General features: G+C 41.7%; 1 protein-coding gene across 1 annotated transcript in view; it reads left to right on the top strand.

Annotated features, from left to right (window-relative positions):
• The window catches only part of LOC115466642 (solute carrier family 22 member 13-like), a 60,467-nt gene that overhangs the window by 30,201 nt on the left and 14,578 nt on the right, over window positions 1–15,688 (top strand). The window contains exons 3-6 of the mRNA XM_030198029.1: window positions 714–868; window positions 2,902–3,070; window positions 8,528–8,648; window positions 12,033–12,127. Coding sequence (XP_030053889.1) covers window positions 714–868; window positions 2,902–3,070; window positions 8,528–8,648; window positions 12,033–12,127 — 540 coding nt within the window. The remainder of the gene's footprint in view (window positions 1–713; window positions 869–2,901; window positions 3,071–8,527; window positions 8,649–12,032; window positions 12,128–15,688) is intronic.

Raw genomic sequence — 15,688 nt, forward strand, 5'->3', positions numbered from 1 at the left:
TCTAGATGGGAGTCCTCGGTTTCCATTATGGCTGAAAACCGGGGACGACCATCTCTAAGGTCGACTATCTTAACATTTAGGTCGACCATCTCTAAGGTCGACCTAAATGTTGAGATTTGAGCATCCATGACCGTATTATCGAAACGAAAGATGGACGCCCATCTTAGTTCGATAATACGGGTTTCCTCACCCCTTTGCGGGGCCGTCCTGCAAGGACGCCCTCATGAAAACTTGGGCGCCCTGTTCGATTATGCCACTCCACATGTATGCAGTGCTCTACACATTATATGCAGGTACTTTTGCTGTCCCTAGAGGGCTCACAATCTTAAGTTTTTGAACCTGAGGCAATGGAGGGTTAAGTGACTTGCCCAAGGTCACAAGGAGCTGCAGTGGGAATCGAACCCAGACGCCAGGATCACAGCTCATTGCACTAACCAGCTCTTCTGGGAGTCATTTGATAGCTGATCTGACCATTTTGGGACTATACAACCGTTCCTCCGGCGCCTGTTGGGCACTAGCAGCGCTGTTTATTTTTGTACTACTTTGTTTTATATATATATTTTTTTCTATGATATTGTTCCTTGATTTATAATTGAATTATTGCTTATATTTTTATATTGAACACCGCTTTGACAATTTTGACCCTAAGTGGATAATCAAATAAAGCAAACCTTGAACCTTGATCTTCAGTGTGTAATTTCATTGTTTCATAGGATCGGGCGCCGTCCCATTATTCTGCTGTCCCTCCTGCTGCAGCTCATCTTTGGTACTGGTGCAGCATTTGTACAAGATTTCTACACCTATACAGCCTTACGTTGTATTATGGGCATAGGCATAGCTGGAATTTTCATGAACAATCTTGTTTTAGGTAAGAATTATTATTTTTATATATTCACTTATGTGAGTAAGTTTTAAAGTTATCATACCCAAAAATGATGTGAATGTTCTAGAAACAATGGGGTAAATATTAGCCAGTGGCAGTGAGCATTTTGATGACTGTCGCCAGTATTAGTCTTGGATATTCAATGTTGAGCCATGTCTGGGCTTCAGCATTGAATTTCCAGGTTTGTGGAGCCATCAAATGCACAGCCAGTTGATATTCAGAACTTAAATGGCTATGGGTTAGCACATAAAGATAGGACTGTGTTTTATGCAGTCCTATTAATGTGGTTATCCTGGCCAGTTAAGTGCTGAATATCAACACTTAACTGGCCAACTGATGACTCCACCCCTAGAATACCCTCCAAATAGCCAGTTTCCACTTACTTGCTAACTGCTATTTTTCAGTGGCGATATCCAGTTAAGTGCCACTGAAAAATAGCCCCAAACAAGTGATCTAACTGGTCAGCAACTATTTCTGGCCAGTTTAATCATTTGAATATTGACCAGTAAGCATATAACAGGAAATACACCACATCACTTTAGCCAACAATATTAGAACTAAAAAAATATATATATATACCGAAGTGGGGGTGGGCAACCATGGTCTTCAAGGACTGCAACCCAGTTTGGTTTTCAGGATTTCCCCAATGAATATGCATGATACATATAATGGAGGCTGTGTATGCAAATAGATCTCATGCATATTCATTGGGCATTTCCTGAAAACCTGGACCACAGGGGGTTGTGGTCCTTGAGGACTGAGGTTGACCCCCTGTACCAAAGGAAATATAATAATACATAGAAAAGAATTTATGGAGCTTTATGGCAACTGATTAAGGGTTAACACAGTTGCCCCCCCCCCCCCAACTCCCACTAGAATCTCTCTAGCTGTTTTGGTGTGACCTTGACACTTTGTGGCATTTTGCTTTATAATACCAGACTACTAAAATGAATCTTTGCTCCACCTGCAGTAACAATCTATCAGTACTTGGAACAAGTACATAGGATCTCTAAGGCATATAAGAAAGGAAGGGGTGGAAGACATCAACCAATATTGTTCCAAAATAGCGACCAAAATCAAGTCCAGAAGTCCAATGCTGCAGCCTGGATAGAAAGCAAGTATGGCTGTGCTAATTATTGAAGAGAAAAGGAGACGGTACTTAGATGTCTTTGAGGACCCTGGCTGTCTCTCTCAGCCCATGTCTGAGTTTCATTTATTTTTCTCCATTCTTCTCATTGCAGACAGACCCCTGAGGAAGGCTTTTTCAGCTGAAACACGGCTCGTGTTGGGTCAAGTCTGTCCACGCATCCTATGCACCTTGGAGAATAAAGTTTTTAAAAAAACTTTTATGAAGCATTGGACTTCTGGACTTAATCTTGGTTGCTATTTTGGAACAACATTGGTTGACGTCTTCCATCCTTTTCTTTCTTGTTTCGATTACTGTGGAAGTTTCATGGTTTGTTTTGTTGTTGTCACAGTAATAGTCCATAACATAAAAATTACAAAACAAACAAAATAAAATATAACAAACCCAACCATAATAAGCCCACTTCAATCTAACATTCTAAAAATCAAATCATCAGGTAAACAAAAAAAAATGTTTCTGTAATTGTCTGAGTTAATATATATATATGTTAATATATATATATATATATATATTTTTTTTTTTTTACACAGTAGTAGTGCTAGGGAAAGTTACATACTTGACTCTTTCATGTTAAATATGCCTTCTGCTTTCATGCTATCACTTGTTTTGATAGTGCTGCCAGCCTGGCTGTTCGCTGGAGCACTGCTAAAAATTCTACAAAAATGCTGCTTTTTTTTTATTTTTCATTCCTGAGATATCACTTCTTTTTTTAGGGACAGTTATACGATATAATGAATGGATTCGCTGTACACATACACAGAGTTATCAGGAATTCTAAATTCACTGAAAACTCTGTAACTGAGGCAAAGGTCTAAAATACATATCTTAACCATTAATAAAGTCATTGCAATTTAGTGTTTTTATGTTTTAGTCACTGAATGGGTAGGAGCTGCCCAGCGGGCCCATGCAGCAATAATATCCCATGTGTTCTTTGGCTTTGGACTGATGGCGTTAGCTGGACTAGCTTATTTGATTCGTAACTGGAGATTCTTGCTGTTAGTGGGATCTGCCCCTGTGGCACTTGTCTTCTGTTACATATGGTAAGTGTTGTTCTATAATGTTACATCCTAGTACAACCTAGTAGTAAGAAAAACTGAGTGAAAGACACAGTATTTGAGTAGATTCTTTGTTTGGTACTTGTTGACTTGGTAGTCTACATGCCCCGCCTCACCCCATGCTTGGAACAAACTCCCTGAGCCCTCCCTGCCCATCTTCAAATCATTGCTCAAAGCCCACCTCTTCAATGTCGCCTTCGGCACCTAACCACTACACCTCTACTCAGGAAATCTAGACTGCCCCAACTTGACATTTCGTCCTTTAGATTGTAAGCTCCTTTGAGCAGGGAGCGTCCTTCTTTGTTAATTTGTACAGCGCTGTGTAACCCTAGTAGCGCTCTAGAAATGTTAAATAGTAGTAGTAGTAGTAGTAATGGATGTATAAAAGTAATTATAACGATGAAAAGAAGACAAGCATCTAATAACAATGGGGGTCTTTTACTAAGTGGCGGTAAGCCCAATGCGACTACTGCAGCAGCCCGGTGGTAGTTCCCACCCCCAGCACACATCATTTCCAGCACTACAAAAATATTTTTATTTATCTAGCGCTGTTGTTTACAATGTCTAATACTAACATCACCATACAATACTGATTCACACCCATCAACATCATTGGAATGACACTTCCCATAACAGACCACCTGAAGACCCTGGGCATCACCATACACAGGAACCTATCATTCGACAAACAAGTTACCAACACTACAAAGAACATGTTCCACGTGATGTGGAAACTCAAACGAATAAAAATCTACCTCCCACAGAATGCCTTTCGCACCATCGTCCAAACCATGGCCTTCGCCCACGCAGACTACTGAAATGGAATTTATGCAGGATGTAAAGAACAAATGCTAAAGAAACTACAAACAGCGCAAAACACAGCAGCAAGACTCATATATGGAAAAAAAGCTACAGTGTGGTAAATTTAAAACGAATCGGAGAAAATTTTTCTTCACCCAACGTGTAATTAGACTCTGGAATTCATTGCCGGAGAACGTGGTACGGGCGGTTAGCTTGACGGAGTTTAAAAAGGGGTTAGATAGATTCCTAAAGGACAAGTCCATAGACCGCTATTAAATGGACTGGAAAAATTCCTCATTTTTAGGTATAACTTGTCTGGAATGTTTTTACGTTTGGGGAGCGTGCCAGGTGCCCTTGACCTGGATTGGCCACTGTCGGTGACAGGATGCTGGGCTAGATGGACCTTTGGTCTTTCCCAGTATGGCACTACTTATGTACTTATGTACTTATGTAACAAATTCGAAAGCGAACGGCCTCTACTCCAAAAACTTCACTGGCTACCTATCAAAACACACATATTCTTCAAGATCTGCACATTAGCCTACAGAATAATTTTCGGCCTCTCCCTGGCTTTCATGACAGACCTAATACCACAACGCAACACAAACAAGAACACAAGATCCTACCTCACACTCCACTTCCCCAAATGCCAAGGCCTAAAATACAAAACATCATATGTAACAAGTTTCACCTACATATGCACAAAACCTGGAGCTCCCTTCCAAGAGACCTAAAATACAAGAACAACTACCTCCAATTCAGAAAACACCTGAAAACCCACTTCTGCAAAACAACAACCCCTCCCCCCCCGACGACCCCACTAATCACACAACTAATCGGACAACACCCCTACAACCACGAACCTCAAAATGAACAAAACGAGAAGTGAAAAAAGAAACAAGGAGTGAATTTGGACCTGGCCCACTCACGTATCAAGACTCAGAATACTTAACCTCCCCCAGTGGAACATGTTCTCATCTATCTATGCCTTTGAACTTGTAAACTGCTCTTTCCATTAGTAAACTGTAAATCACATTGAACCTACCACTAGGAAGGAAAATGTGGAGTACAAATGCATTAAATAAATACATAAAAATACCCGGCGGTAATCATACAGTGCCACGTACTCTCTGGTTACTGCCGGGTTAGCGCAGTAACTCTTAGCACAACCTCAATGGGTGGTGGTAAGTGCTCCCCCCCCCCCCCCCCAAATGTCTGCATAGAAGTGTTTCACTTGCCGCACGGCCATTTCAATTTTAAAAAACCAGCTTTAAAAAAAACACCCAGGCCCACCTGTAGCTATGCCACTGATTTATAAACGTTAAAATGTGCCAGTCCCAGTACAGATTCCTGAGGTATACCAATATTTCCTTTTCTCCACTGAGAAAATTGATCATTTCACTCTACTCTCTGTTTTCTATCTTTTAACCAATTTACAACAGGATATTGCCTCCTATCCTATGACAGCAGATGCCCTTCCTGACTCCCCTCATAGCCACCTCCACTGCATAAAGTAGCTGATCCCCCCCCTCAACTGCAACCACCTGGCATGAAGACTTCTCTGACCCTCCCAATAAGAATGAACCCCAAGGCTTCACCCCCCCCCCCCCCACCCTCCTGATCCCCATCCTCAGCCTTACTGGGCATCCCTAGTGTCTAGTTGGAGCAGGAACAATCCCTAGGTGTTCCTGCTCATACAATTGTGGGTGCAGCAATGGCTCTTGAGACCCCTAGTGGTAACCTTGTGTACAATTCTGGAGACTGCACCTTCAAAAAGATATAAACAGGAAGGAGTCTGTCCAGAGGGCAGCTACTAAAATGATCTTCATCATAAAACATATGGACACAGACTTAAAGATCTCAATATGAAACAGATATGATAGACATTTAAATACCTACATGGCACACATGCATAGGAATTACTTGATGCTAGGGTCCACATTAGGAGTCAGCACTCAAGAAAAAGATTTAGGTGTCATTGTAGACAATATGCTGAAAACTTATGCCCAGTGTGTGGCAGCAGTCAAAAAAGCAAACAGTATGCTAGGAATTATTAGGAAAGGGATACAGAATAAGACCAAGAATATTATAATGCCTCTGTATCGCTCCATGACACAACCTCACCTCACCTTGAGTATTACGTTCAATTCTGGTTGCTGTATCTCAAAAAAGATATAGTGGAATTAGAAAAAGTTCAAAGAAGAGTGACCAAAATGATAAAAAGGATGGAACTTCTCCCATATGAGGAAAGGCTAAAGAGGTTAGGACTCTTCAGCTTGGAAAAGAGATGGCTGAGGGGGGGGGGGGGATATGACTGAGGTCTACAAAATCCTTAATGGAGTAGAACGGGTAAAAGTGAATAGATTTTTCACTCCTTCAAAAAGTAAAAAGACCAAGGGACACTCAATGAAATTACATGGGAATACTTTTAAAGTCTGGAACTCATTGCCGGAGGATGTGGTAACAGTGGTTAGCGTATCTGGATTTAAAAAAGATTTGGATGAGTTCCTGGAGGAAAAATCCATAGTCTGTTACTGAGATGGACATGGGGTAAGCCACTGCTTGCTCCCAGGATTGGTAGATGGAATGTTTCTACTAATTGGATTTCTGCCAGGTACTAGTGACCTGGATTAGTCACGCTTGGAAACAGGATACTGGGCTAGATGGACCATTGGTTTATGAGAACATAAGAATAGTCATACTAGGTCAGACCAACGGTTTGACCCAGTATGGCTATTCTTATGGAGTGAGAGGGCATAGGATGAAGGTGAAAGGGGACAGACTCAGGAGTAACTTGAAGAAATACTTCATACAAAGAGTGGTGAATTTGTGGAATGGCCTCCCAATGGAGGTGGTGGAGACAAAAACTGTATCTGAATTCAAAAAATCTTGGTACAAGTAAATAGCATCTCTAAGGGAGTGAAGGGGAAAGCAGATGGCATGGATGGGCAGACTGAATAGGCCATATGGTCTTTATTTGCCTTCATTTTTCTCTGTTATTATGTTTAATGGCTTCAAGTGTTCCTCAAGGTTCTTCATGATCTGCTCTCCTTTTTAACCTTTTTATGATTCCAATGTGTAAAATCATGTCAGATTTAGATGTTAGCTATATATTGTATGCTAATGACCTGCAAATTTTTTTCCCAGTTTCAAATGAGATTAATGATGGATTCAAGATTTTGGAGTTAAATATTAAAACTATTGGTACCTGGATGACAGCAAATTGTCTGTTTTTGAATGTTGCCAAAACTCAAATTCTTTTATTATTAGTACCCTGCGCTTTCCCACTCATGGCAGGCTCACGTGGGGTAATGGAGGGTTAAGTGACTTGCCCAGAGTCATAAGGAGCTGCCTGTGCCTGAAGTGGGAATTGAACTCAGTTCCCCAGGACCAAAGTCCACCACCCTAACCACTAGGCCACTCCTAGTTATTATGCTTTGGTTTTGTTTGAGTTCCATCTAATTTACTATTTAAAGGGATATCAATATCTAGGCATGATTTTCAATTTGTTCCTGACCTTTAAACCCCAGATCTCTTTTGTTGTACAAAACTAGACTAATTAGGAGCTTAAAAAATTGTTATAATTGGACAACTTTGAACACATTGTGCAAAGTCTAGTTTTGTCTCAGGACTATTGCAATTACTGCGGATGATCACAATCCTCACTAAGAGCATTGCAAGTGACTCAAAATGCTGCCGCTTGTATTATTGGCAGGATGTCTAAAGTAGAGAATATTACCCTACCGGTGTTAATACTACTACTACTTATCATTTCTATAGCGCTACAAGGCATATGCAGCGCTGTACACCATACACAAAAAGACAGTCCCTGCTCAAAGAGCTTACAATCTAGATAAGACAGGCAGACAGACAGAACAATTAAGGGTAAGGGAATAAAGAGGTGAGGATAAAAAGGACAGGGCAAGTGAGCAGTGGTTAGGAGTCAAAAGCAGTGGTAAAGAATACTCCATTGGTTAGCACTTCTATGATGAAAATCTCTTTAAAATATTGTTATTGGTTTTTAAGGCATTACATAACAATATGCCTCAGAATATTTCTACAAGCCTCAAAGTTTATCGCCCACTGAGAGTACTTAGGTCATAGGAGAAGTGTTTGTTAGATATTCCATCATTCTGCCAGGGCCATCTAGAGAAGGATCATTCCCGCATGTTTTATATTGCTGGTCTTATAAATGTGGAATGATCTCCCTCTAGATCTAAGAAAAATAGCATCTTTGCTGTTTTTAGCAAACAGCTCAAGACCCATCTTTTCCAGGAATGGCTGTGGTTAATATGTTCATAAGTTTGTATGGTGATTAAATCGGCCATTTGATGTTCTATGATGAAAGATTGTCATGATGAAGCTGATTTTATTTTGTGCTTTGTTTTTTTTAAGATAGGTTGTTTTTTTAAAACAGTTTTTAGTTATTTATTTGATATAATATTTGAATCTTTTATTGTAACCCGCTTAAATGTTTAAATAATGCAATGTGATTGATAAATAATAAAGATGAAACAATAACTAGTTCAGTGTGTCCCCTGAAACCTGGAGTCATCTGATAACCCAACTCATAACCAGAGGCCAGATTAATGGGTGGATTTTAAGTAATCTGTACAAACAGTTTTAATTGCCTATTTCCAGGATAATTCCTGAATCTGCTCGGTGGCTTTTGACACAAGGAAAAAATGAGAAGGCAAAGAAACTCCTTCAGAAGGCTGCATCAGTCAATAAAAAAAACATTCCAGAAGAAATGCTTCTACAAGTAAGGAACACTAAAAATCATGTTCAGCTGCTAAAGTTTAGGTTTTTTTATTTTATATTATTTTTTTTAACTTAGAATCTGCCTATACCTAAGTGGATTATGCATAATCAATAAAATACCACCAACCAATGAAACATTACAATACTAACCCCTTCTGCCTGCCTCATTTTTTGCCCCAGCCTTAAACCAACCACACACCCACCTGCCACTATAAATTTTAAGTTATTTATTTATTATTACGTTTGTATCCCACACTTTCCCGCATAGCAGTAGGCTCAATGTGGCTAACAGGTTCCGGAGAGGAGAGTACCAACTCCGGGAATATATACAGAGTGGAAAATAGAGTAACAGTAGGTGTATATCACAGCAAACAAAATGGACTACCGTGGGACGCGTTACAGCGTCACATGGTAGTTTTTCAATGTGCGCACACTAACTGCACAATAAATAAATTGTTGTATTTTTTGAGGGGGTATGTCGGGGCAGAGAGAGGACATTCCTGTGCTAACAAGTTAGCACATCTACATTACTATGTGCCAGTGGCATAACCATGGGGGTCCTCAGGGGCCTGCCCCCCACTTTGGGCTCAGGCCCCCTCCAAACTTGCAGTTCCTGTTAAATGACTGGTAGGGATGCCAAAGCCCCGCCAGCCAAAGACATTTGTTGCTGAGCTACTCCCCGCCTCCTCGTGCTATTGCGATATAGAAGAAGTCGGGACGAGCCTCCAGTCACCCATGCCAGAACTCTTAGAACTGAGCATGCTTGGGGAGTCCCAGTGTTGGTGGCTGGAGGCACGTCGCCAACTTCTTCTGTACTGCAGCAGCACAATGATGAGGTTTGGCTGGCGGGGCTCCAGCATCCCCACCAGGAAAGGTATTATTTTTGGCATGATGGGGGGAGGAAGAGAATGCGTTGCTTCCCTCCAAATCAGAGGGTTAGCTGCACCCAGTGGCGTACCAAGGGGGGGGAGCGGTGGGGGCGGTCTGCCCCAGGTGCATGCTGCGGCGCGCGCGCCTGTGGGCTGCGACTTCGCGAACTTTGCTTGTTCGCTGTAGCTCCCTCTGCCCCGGAACAGGTTACTTCCTGTTCCGGGGCAGAAGGAGCTGCAGCAAACGAGCGAAGTTCGCGAAGTCAGAGCCCACAGGTGTGCACCATGGCACCCCTCCCAGCAGGGGGTGTCATTTCGCCGGGGGGGGGAAGGTATCATTTCGCAGGCGGGGGCGCGCTGCACCTGGGGAGGCGCATCGGCGATCCGCCCCGGGTGCCATCCACGCTAGGAACACCACTGGCTGCAGCTCTGCTGTATGCTAACTGGTTAGTGTATGGGTAATGTAGGAACACTTACCACCTACAAAATAGATGTTGGTAAGTGCTCTCGTGGTAACTTTTTAAAAATGGCCACATTCAACTTTAGCGCATGGCCATTAATGGAGAAAATAGAAAACAGGTTTTTAGGCCACTGTGGAAAGACCTACATAAGGGTGCTCTAAGGCCAATTTCTACCACAGCTTAGTAAAAGGACTCCTATGTTTAAAATAAATGTTTATAAATACAATAGTTTCAGGCTCACATTGGGTCTTCTATTAACAAAACATTGCCTATGTCCCGTACAGAAATGTCACCATTTATTCCCCCTTCACCTATGCCTTCCAAAGTTTCCCTCCACCCTCCTCACCCTACCAATTCCCCATATCCCCGGTTATACCCCCCTTACAATAACTCATCTCCAGCTACCTGTATTTATGGTCTGCCGATATTTAACTTTGTTATACAATTGACCCTAAAATTTCCCTACTTCATAAAGGTGATTAATAAAGCCTAATTGATAAGCTAATAAATAAATAAATAAAATAATCCAATGAATTCGGCACTTTGGATTGGAACACAAGATGAAAGGGTGAGGAGGGGGGAAGAGGGGGCAAATAATGCCACAATTGCCTCACCAAGCATAATGTGACATATACACATAGCTGCCCACCATCTTGTGTATGTGACTCGTATGGTGTGCATTAAGCAGAGGGTACTTGTGATGTGAGGTGGCAGCTGAATGAGAAGCCCCCTGCATTCATTGAAAATCCTTTTGGGTAAATAGGCTGTCTCAAAATGGTCCACCAGTTTGCAAGTAGAAGTACATGTGTTGTTTCACAATGTGTGTGTACTTTAATCTGCATTTTTCACGGGGGGGGGGGGGGGGGGTACACCAGTGTGTGCAAACCAACCTCTTCAAAAAGGCTTACCCCACCGATCCGCCGTAAATCCCCACCCCCAGCAACACATCCTAACCAATGATAGTACTGGACAATATACAATCTTCACTCCCTTCGATCCTCACGGTGCCTAATACACACCTACCTCTTTCGACCACAATATCACCTGTATTTGTTATCAACCGAATTGGCGAACGCCATTACGGTACTACCGTATGTAAGCCACATTGAGCCTGCAAATAGGTGGGAAAATGTGGGGTACAAATGTAACAAATAAATTTTGGCCAGAGAAAGTACTCTCAAAGCAGTAACCACAGAAGAAGCAAGTGTACGTATATATATATATTTTTGTTACATTTGTACCCTGTGCTTTCCCACTCATGGCAGGCTCAATGTGGCTTACATATTGTATACAGGTACTTATTTGTATCTGGGGCAATGGAGGGTTAAGTGACTTGCCCAGAGTCACAAGGAGCTGTCTGTGCCTGAAGTGGGAATTGAACTCAGTTCCTCAGGACCAAAGTCCACCACCCTAACCACTAGGCTACTCCTCCACTAGCAACATTCCATGTAGAAGCCTTCCCTTGCAGCCGCGCAGGCTTCTGTTTCTGTGAGTCTGACGTCCTGCACATATGTGCAGGACGTCAGACTCATAGAAACAGAAGCCTGCGCGGCTGCAAGGGCAGGCATCTACATGGAATGTTGCTAGTGGAATAGCAACATTAACATTCCATGTAGAATCTCAAATAGGGAAAGGGAACTGGGACTTGATATGCTGCCTTTCTGTGGGGTTTACATAGTATATACAGGTACTTATTTGTACCTGGGGCAATGGAGGGTTAAGTAACTTGCCCAGAGTCACCAAGAGCTACCTGCGCTTGCAGTGGGAATTGAACCCAGTTCCCCATGACCAAAGTCCACCACTCTAACCACTAGGCCACTCCTCGGTCTATTTTCAAAGGAAAATATGCATGTACTTTTTTTCCCTTTTGAGACTTTGCATAAAATCCATGGGTTAAAGCACACGCAGACTTTTCAGGTGCCTGAACAGTTTTTAAAATTGCCTTCAGGATATCCAATAGGAGCTAAGTAAAGTTTGAATATGACAGTTTTCTTTCAAACAACGTAAAACCTGCCTTGTACTGGTGATTAACAATATTATTTTGTGTTGCGGTAGCTAATGGAAGAAAAGAAATCCACAGCGGGAAACATGCTGGATCTCTTCAGGAATAAACACCTTAGAAAAATAACTTTAATTTCATTTTATCTATGGTAAGATCTTTAGAAACAGGCAATGAAAAAAAAAGCAGCATTTCCATTTCCAGTGGTGAAATATTACATTACACTGACATCAGTTTCTATACAAACTTTAGGTAAAGTGTTGTAACTCACATGGGGGGTAATTTAGGAAGGTTTTTCTATGCATAGAGCCTGTTTTTCAGGTGGAAAAGGCCTTTTATAACATTGGGAGGGGGAAGTATAGGTATATATAAGTATTGTAACTATATATGTTACACCTTTTCACCACTGCTTTTGGCTCTTAGCCACTACTCAATTGCCTCCCCTTGTTCCTTTCTCACCCAGTACTTCCCTCGCCCTTAATTGTCTTGTCTGTCTGTATTATTTTAGATTGTAAGCTCTATTGAGCAGGGACTGTCTCTCTGTGTCAGGTGTTCAGCGCTGCATGCGTCTGGTAGCGCTATACAAATGTTAATAATAATTGTAACAACAAGACGGCACACAATCAGATATGTATCATATCTAGGCATGCTCATAGGCATGGTCTGGGCAGCGTAGTGTAAATGTGTGTGTCAGTAATTCTATGCCACAGGGGCTGGTTCAAAGTGCCTATGTTGCCTTTGTAACAGAGGCATCAAATATGCACTGTTTTGGACATTTCACACAAGTGCCCTGCTATAAAATCAGGCCCTAGGAGCGTAATAAGCAAATCAATGAGAAAAATGAAACTGTTGTACTTACAAGGAAGTAGAAGAATCCTAGAAATATTTAAAATGATTTATCTGGTTAACTTTGGAAGTTAACTAGACAAATCAACAGTTTTAAAATCTTGGGCCTGTAGACCAGTTAATTTTTGGCTGGACAGTTCAAAACTCAGAAAAGCCACCTGTTTAAAAGTAGCAGGGCTTGGAAGACAGGTCAGGAGCATGGTTAAAATTTAACTGGATAACACCGATATTAAACAGTATCCATTTGAGGATAACCTGTTAATCTGGTTGATGATGATAGGGCACATAAAGATAACTATTTTCTGGTCATAGTGTGTCACTTAGACCTCATCTTATCAGGTCTAAGTTATGTTTAAAAATCCAGATCTATTAGTAGGCTTTGAAACAAAGAATCAGATTTCTAAAATACTGCATTTTTTTTGTATAGATTCTGATCACAAACCTTCCAAACTGTGATTGTTACTGTAGCTAGTCCCCAGATGGACCACAGGCTACAGCTCCAGAGACCTAAAGAGAGTTGTTTGAGGAGGGGAGACCTCTACTTACCTCCTTGTGTTTGTGTGTCCTGGATGTATGCTTCCACTCTCAATGTCTCTTAGCCTTTTGCTGTAGGACAACACTCAATTTCAAAAAACCTGCCATCTATTCCAGAAGTCTGGATATATCATAAAAGTATATCTTCACTGGATAATTTAAAAAACAAAGCATAAAGTTCATTTGTTATTTTCACAGACAGGATGCAAAACAATACAAAGTGAAATAAAACACTAAAAATTTTCTTCTGTCACTCTCCACCTTTGTCTTATTCTTTTCTCTTTTCCTTTGTTAGGGTGTCCCTGAACCCAGAGGTATTCTGGTCTGGCAGTCATTCCAAACTTCCAGCGTAGGAAAACACCAGGCTCTTTAATACAATATCACATCCTCAATGTTCCTTTTCCTAAGGGTAGTTCACCTCTGCTACTCCACTTGTTTAACACTTCTGTAGGCATATCTTTGCCTGTGACTTCTAGCCAGTGCTTTTTTTGTAGGGGCAGGGTCATTATCTACTCTGCCCCTGCAGTAGCCACACCCACAGTAGCCACACGCCTTTTATATGCACCAAGGCTAGTAAAAGGGATCACTGAAAATACTACACCAGTATAGGAGAAGAAAAATATCTTGTCTTGGTACAACTCCAGTATACCCAAAATGACACAAACCAAATTAGCACACAGACCAGGAATTAGGAGAACAGTGTTGCCAAATCTAAAACACAATATGCTATCATAATCTCAGAACCTAACAAACAGATCCCTATTCAGACACTTGGCTTTGCAGTCACACATACAGAACGGAGATAGCCCCTTTTCAAATACAGGCAAAAATGAACCTGAAATCCTAAGAACCTAGACTTTGCATGCAGCACAATACCAGGAAAACAGAAAGAAACACATTTCCTCCTATACAGTGCAAACAAAACAGATGTAAATTCACTGGACATATTCCAAACACTAAAATGAAAAAATATATATATTTTTTCTACCTTTGTTGTCTGGTGACTGTTTTTCTGATCATGTTGGTCCCAGTCTCTGATTCTGCTGCTCTCTGTTCTCTTAACTACCTTTTCAGGGCTTCCTGTTCATTTATTTCTTTACTTTCCTCCTTTCTTCTTCATTTCTTGCCCTACATCCATAAGTAAAAGCTGGGTCCTCCGCAGACTTCACTGGAAGAGGTATAGAGTGGATCCAGCTTTTGCCTATTTTCTCCATCCATGTGCAGTTTTCTCCTCTCTTCCCTTTCCCTCATCTCCATCCATGTGTATCTTCTTCTTTTCTCTTCCCTCCCTTCCATCTATATCTAGCATTTCTCCTTTCTCCCATTCCTTGCACCCATGTCTAGCATTTTTCCCCTCCCCTCCATCCATGTGTATCTCCTTCCTCTCTCTCTTCCCTCCCCTCCATCCATGTCCAGCAATTCTCCTCTCTTCCCTGCTCTCCCCTCTATCCATCCATGTCCAGCAATTCTCCTCTCCCTTGCTCTCCTCTCCATCCATGCTCAGCAATTCTCCTCTCTCCCCTGCCCTCCCCTCCATCCATCCATGTCCAGCAATTCTTCTCTCTCCCCTGCCCTCCCCTCCATCCATGTCCAGCAATTCTTCTCTCTCCCCTGCCCTCCCCTCTATCCATGTCCAGCAATTCTTCTCTCTCCCCTGCCCTCCCCTCCATCCATGTCCAGCAATTCTCCTCTCTTCCCTGCTCTCCCCTCTATCCATCCATGTCCAGCAATTCTCCTCTCTCCCCTGCCCTCCCCTCCATCCATGTCCAGCAATTCTCCTCTCTCCCTTCCCTCCATGTCCAGCAATTCTCCTCTCTCCCTTCCCTCCATGTCCAGTAATTCTCCTCTCTCCCCTGCTCTCTTCTCCATCGATGTCCAGCAATTCTCCTCTCTCCCCTGCTCTCCTCTCCATCCATGTGATTCTACGTGTCCCAATGAATGGAAAATTTAATTTTACTTCCAATATTTATAACACCTGGCTTCCCAAGGCAGATTACAACAACAGTTAAGATGAACCCAACAAGAAACTACTACTACTATTTATCATTTCTATAGCACTGACGTACAAGATATCCTCACTGAAATTTGGCCGTCTGTATTGTAGAGAACAGTGTAGAAAAATGAGCACAAAATACAGTTTATAACTGCTGTTTCTTTACCAGGTACAATAATAAACTGTTTTAGTGATATTATTTAATTTTCATATTTATATCTACATAAAGGAAGCTTTCAAATAAATTAAAAAGCTGTCCAATAAGTAGAAACAAAATTCTCCCTCACCTTTGAAGGCACTGCCTATCCAACTGGAACAGCTTTAAAATTATTACAGATG

The sequence above is a fragment of the Microcaecilia unicolor genome, chromosome 1 (assembly GCF_901765095.1).
Source record: "Microcaecilia unicolor chromosome 1, aMicUni1.1, whole genome shotgun sequence".
Taxonomy (NCBI): domain Eukaryota; kingdom Metazoa; phylum Chordata; class Amphibia; order Gymnophiona; family Siphonopidae; genus Microcaecilia; species Microcaecilia unicolor.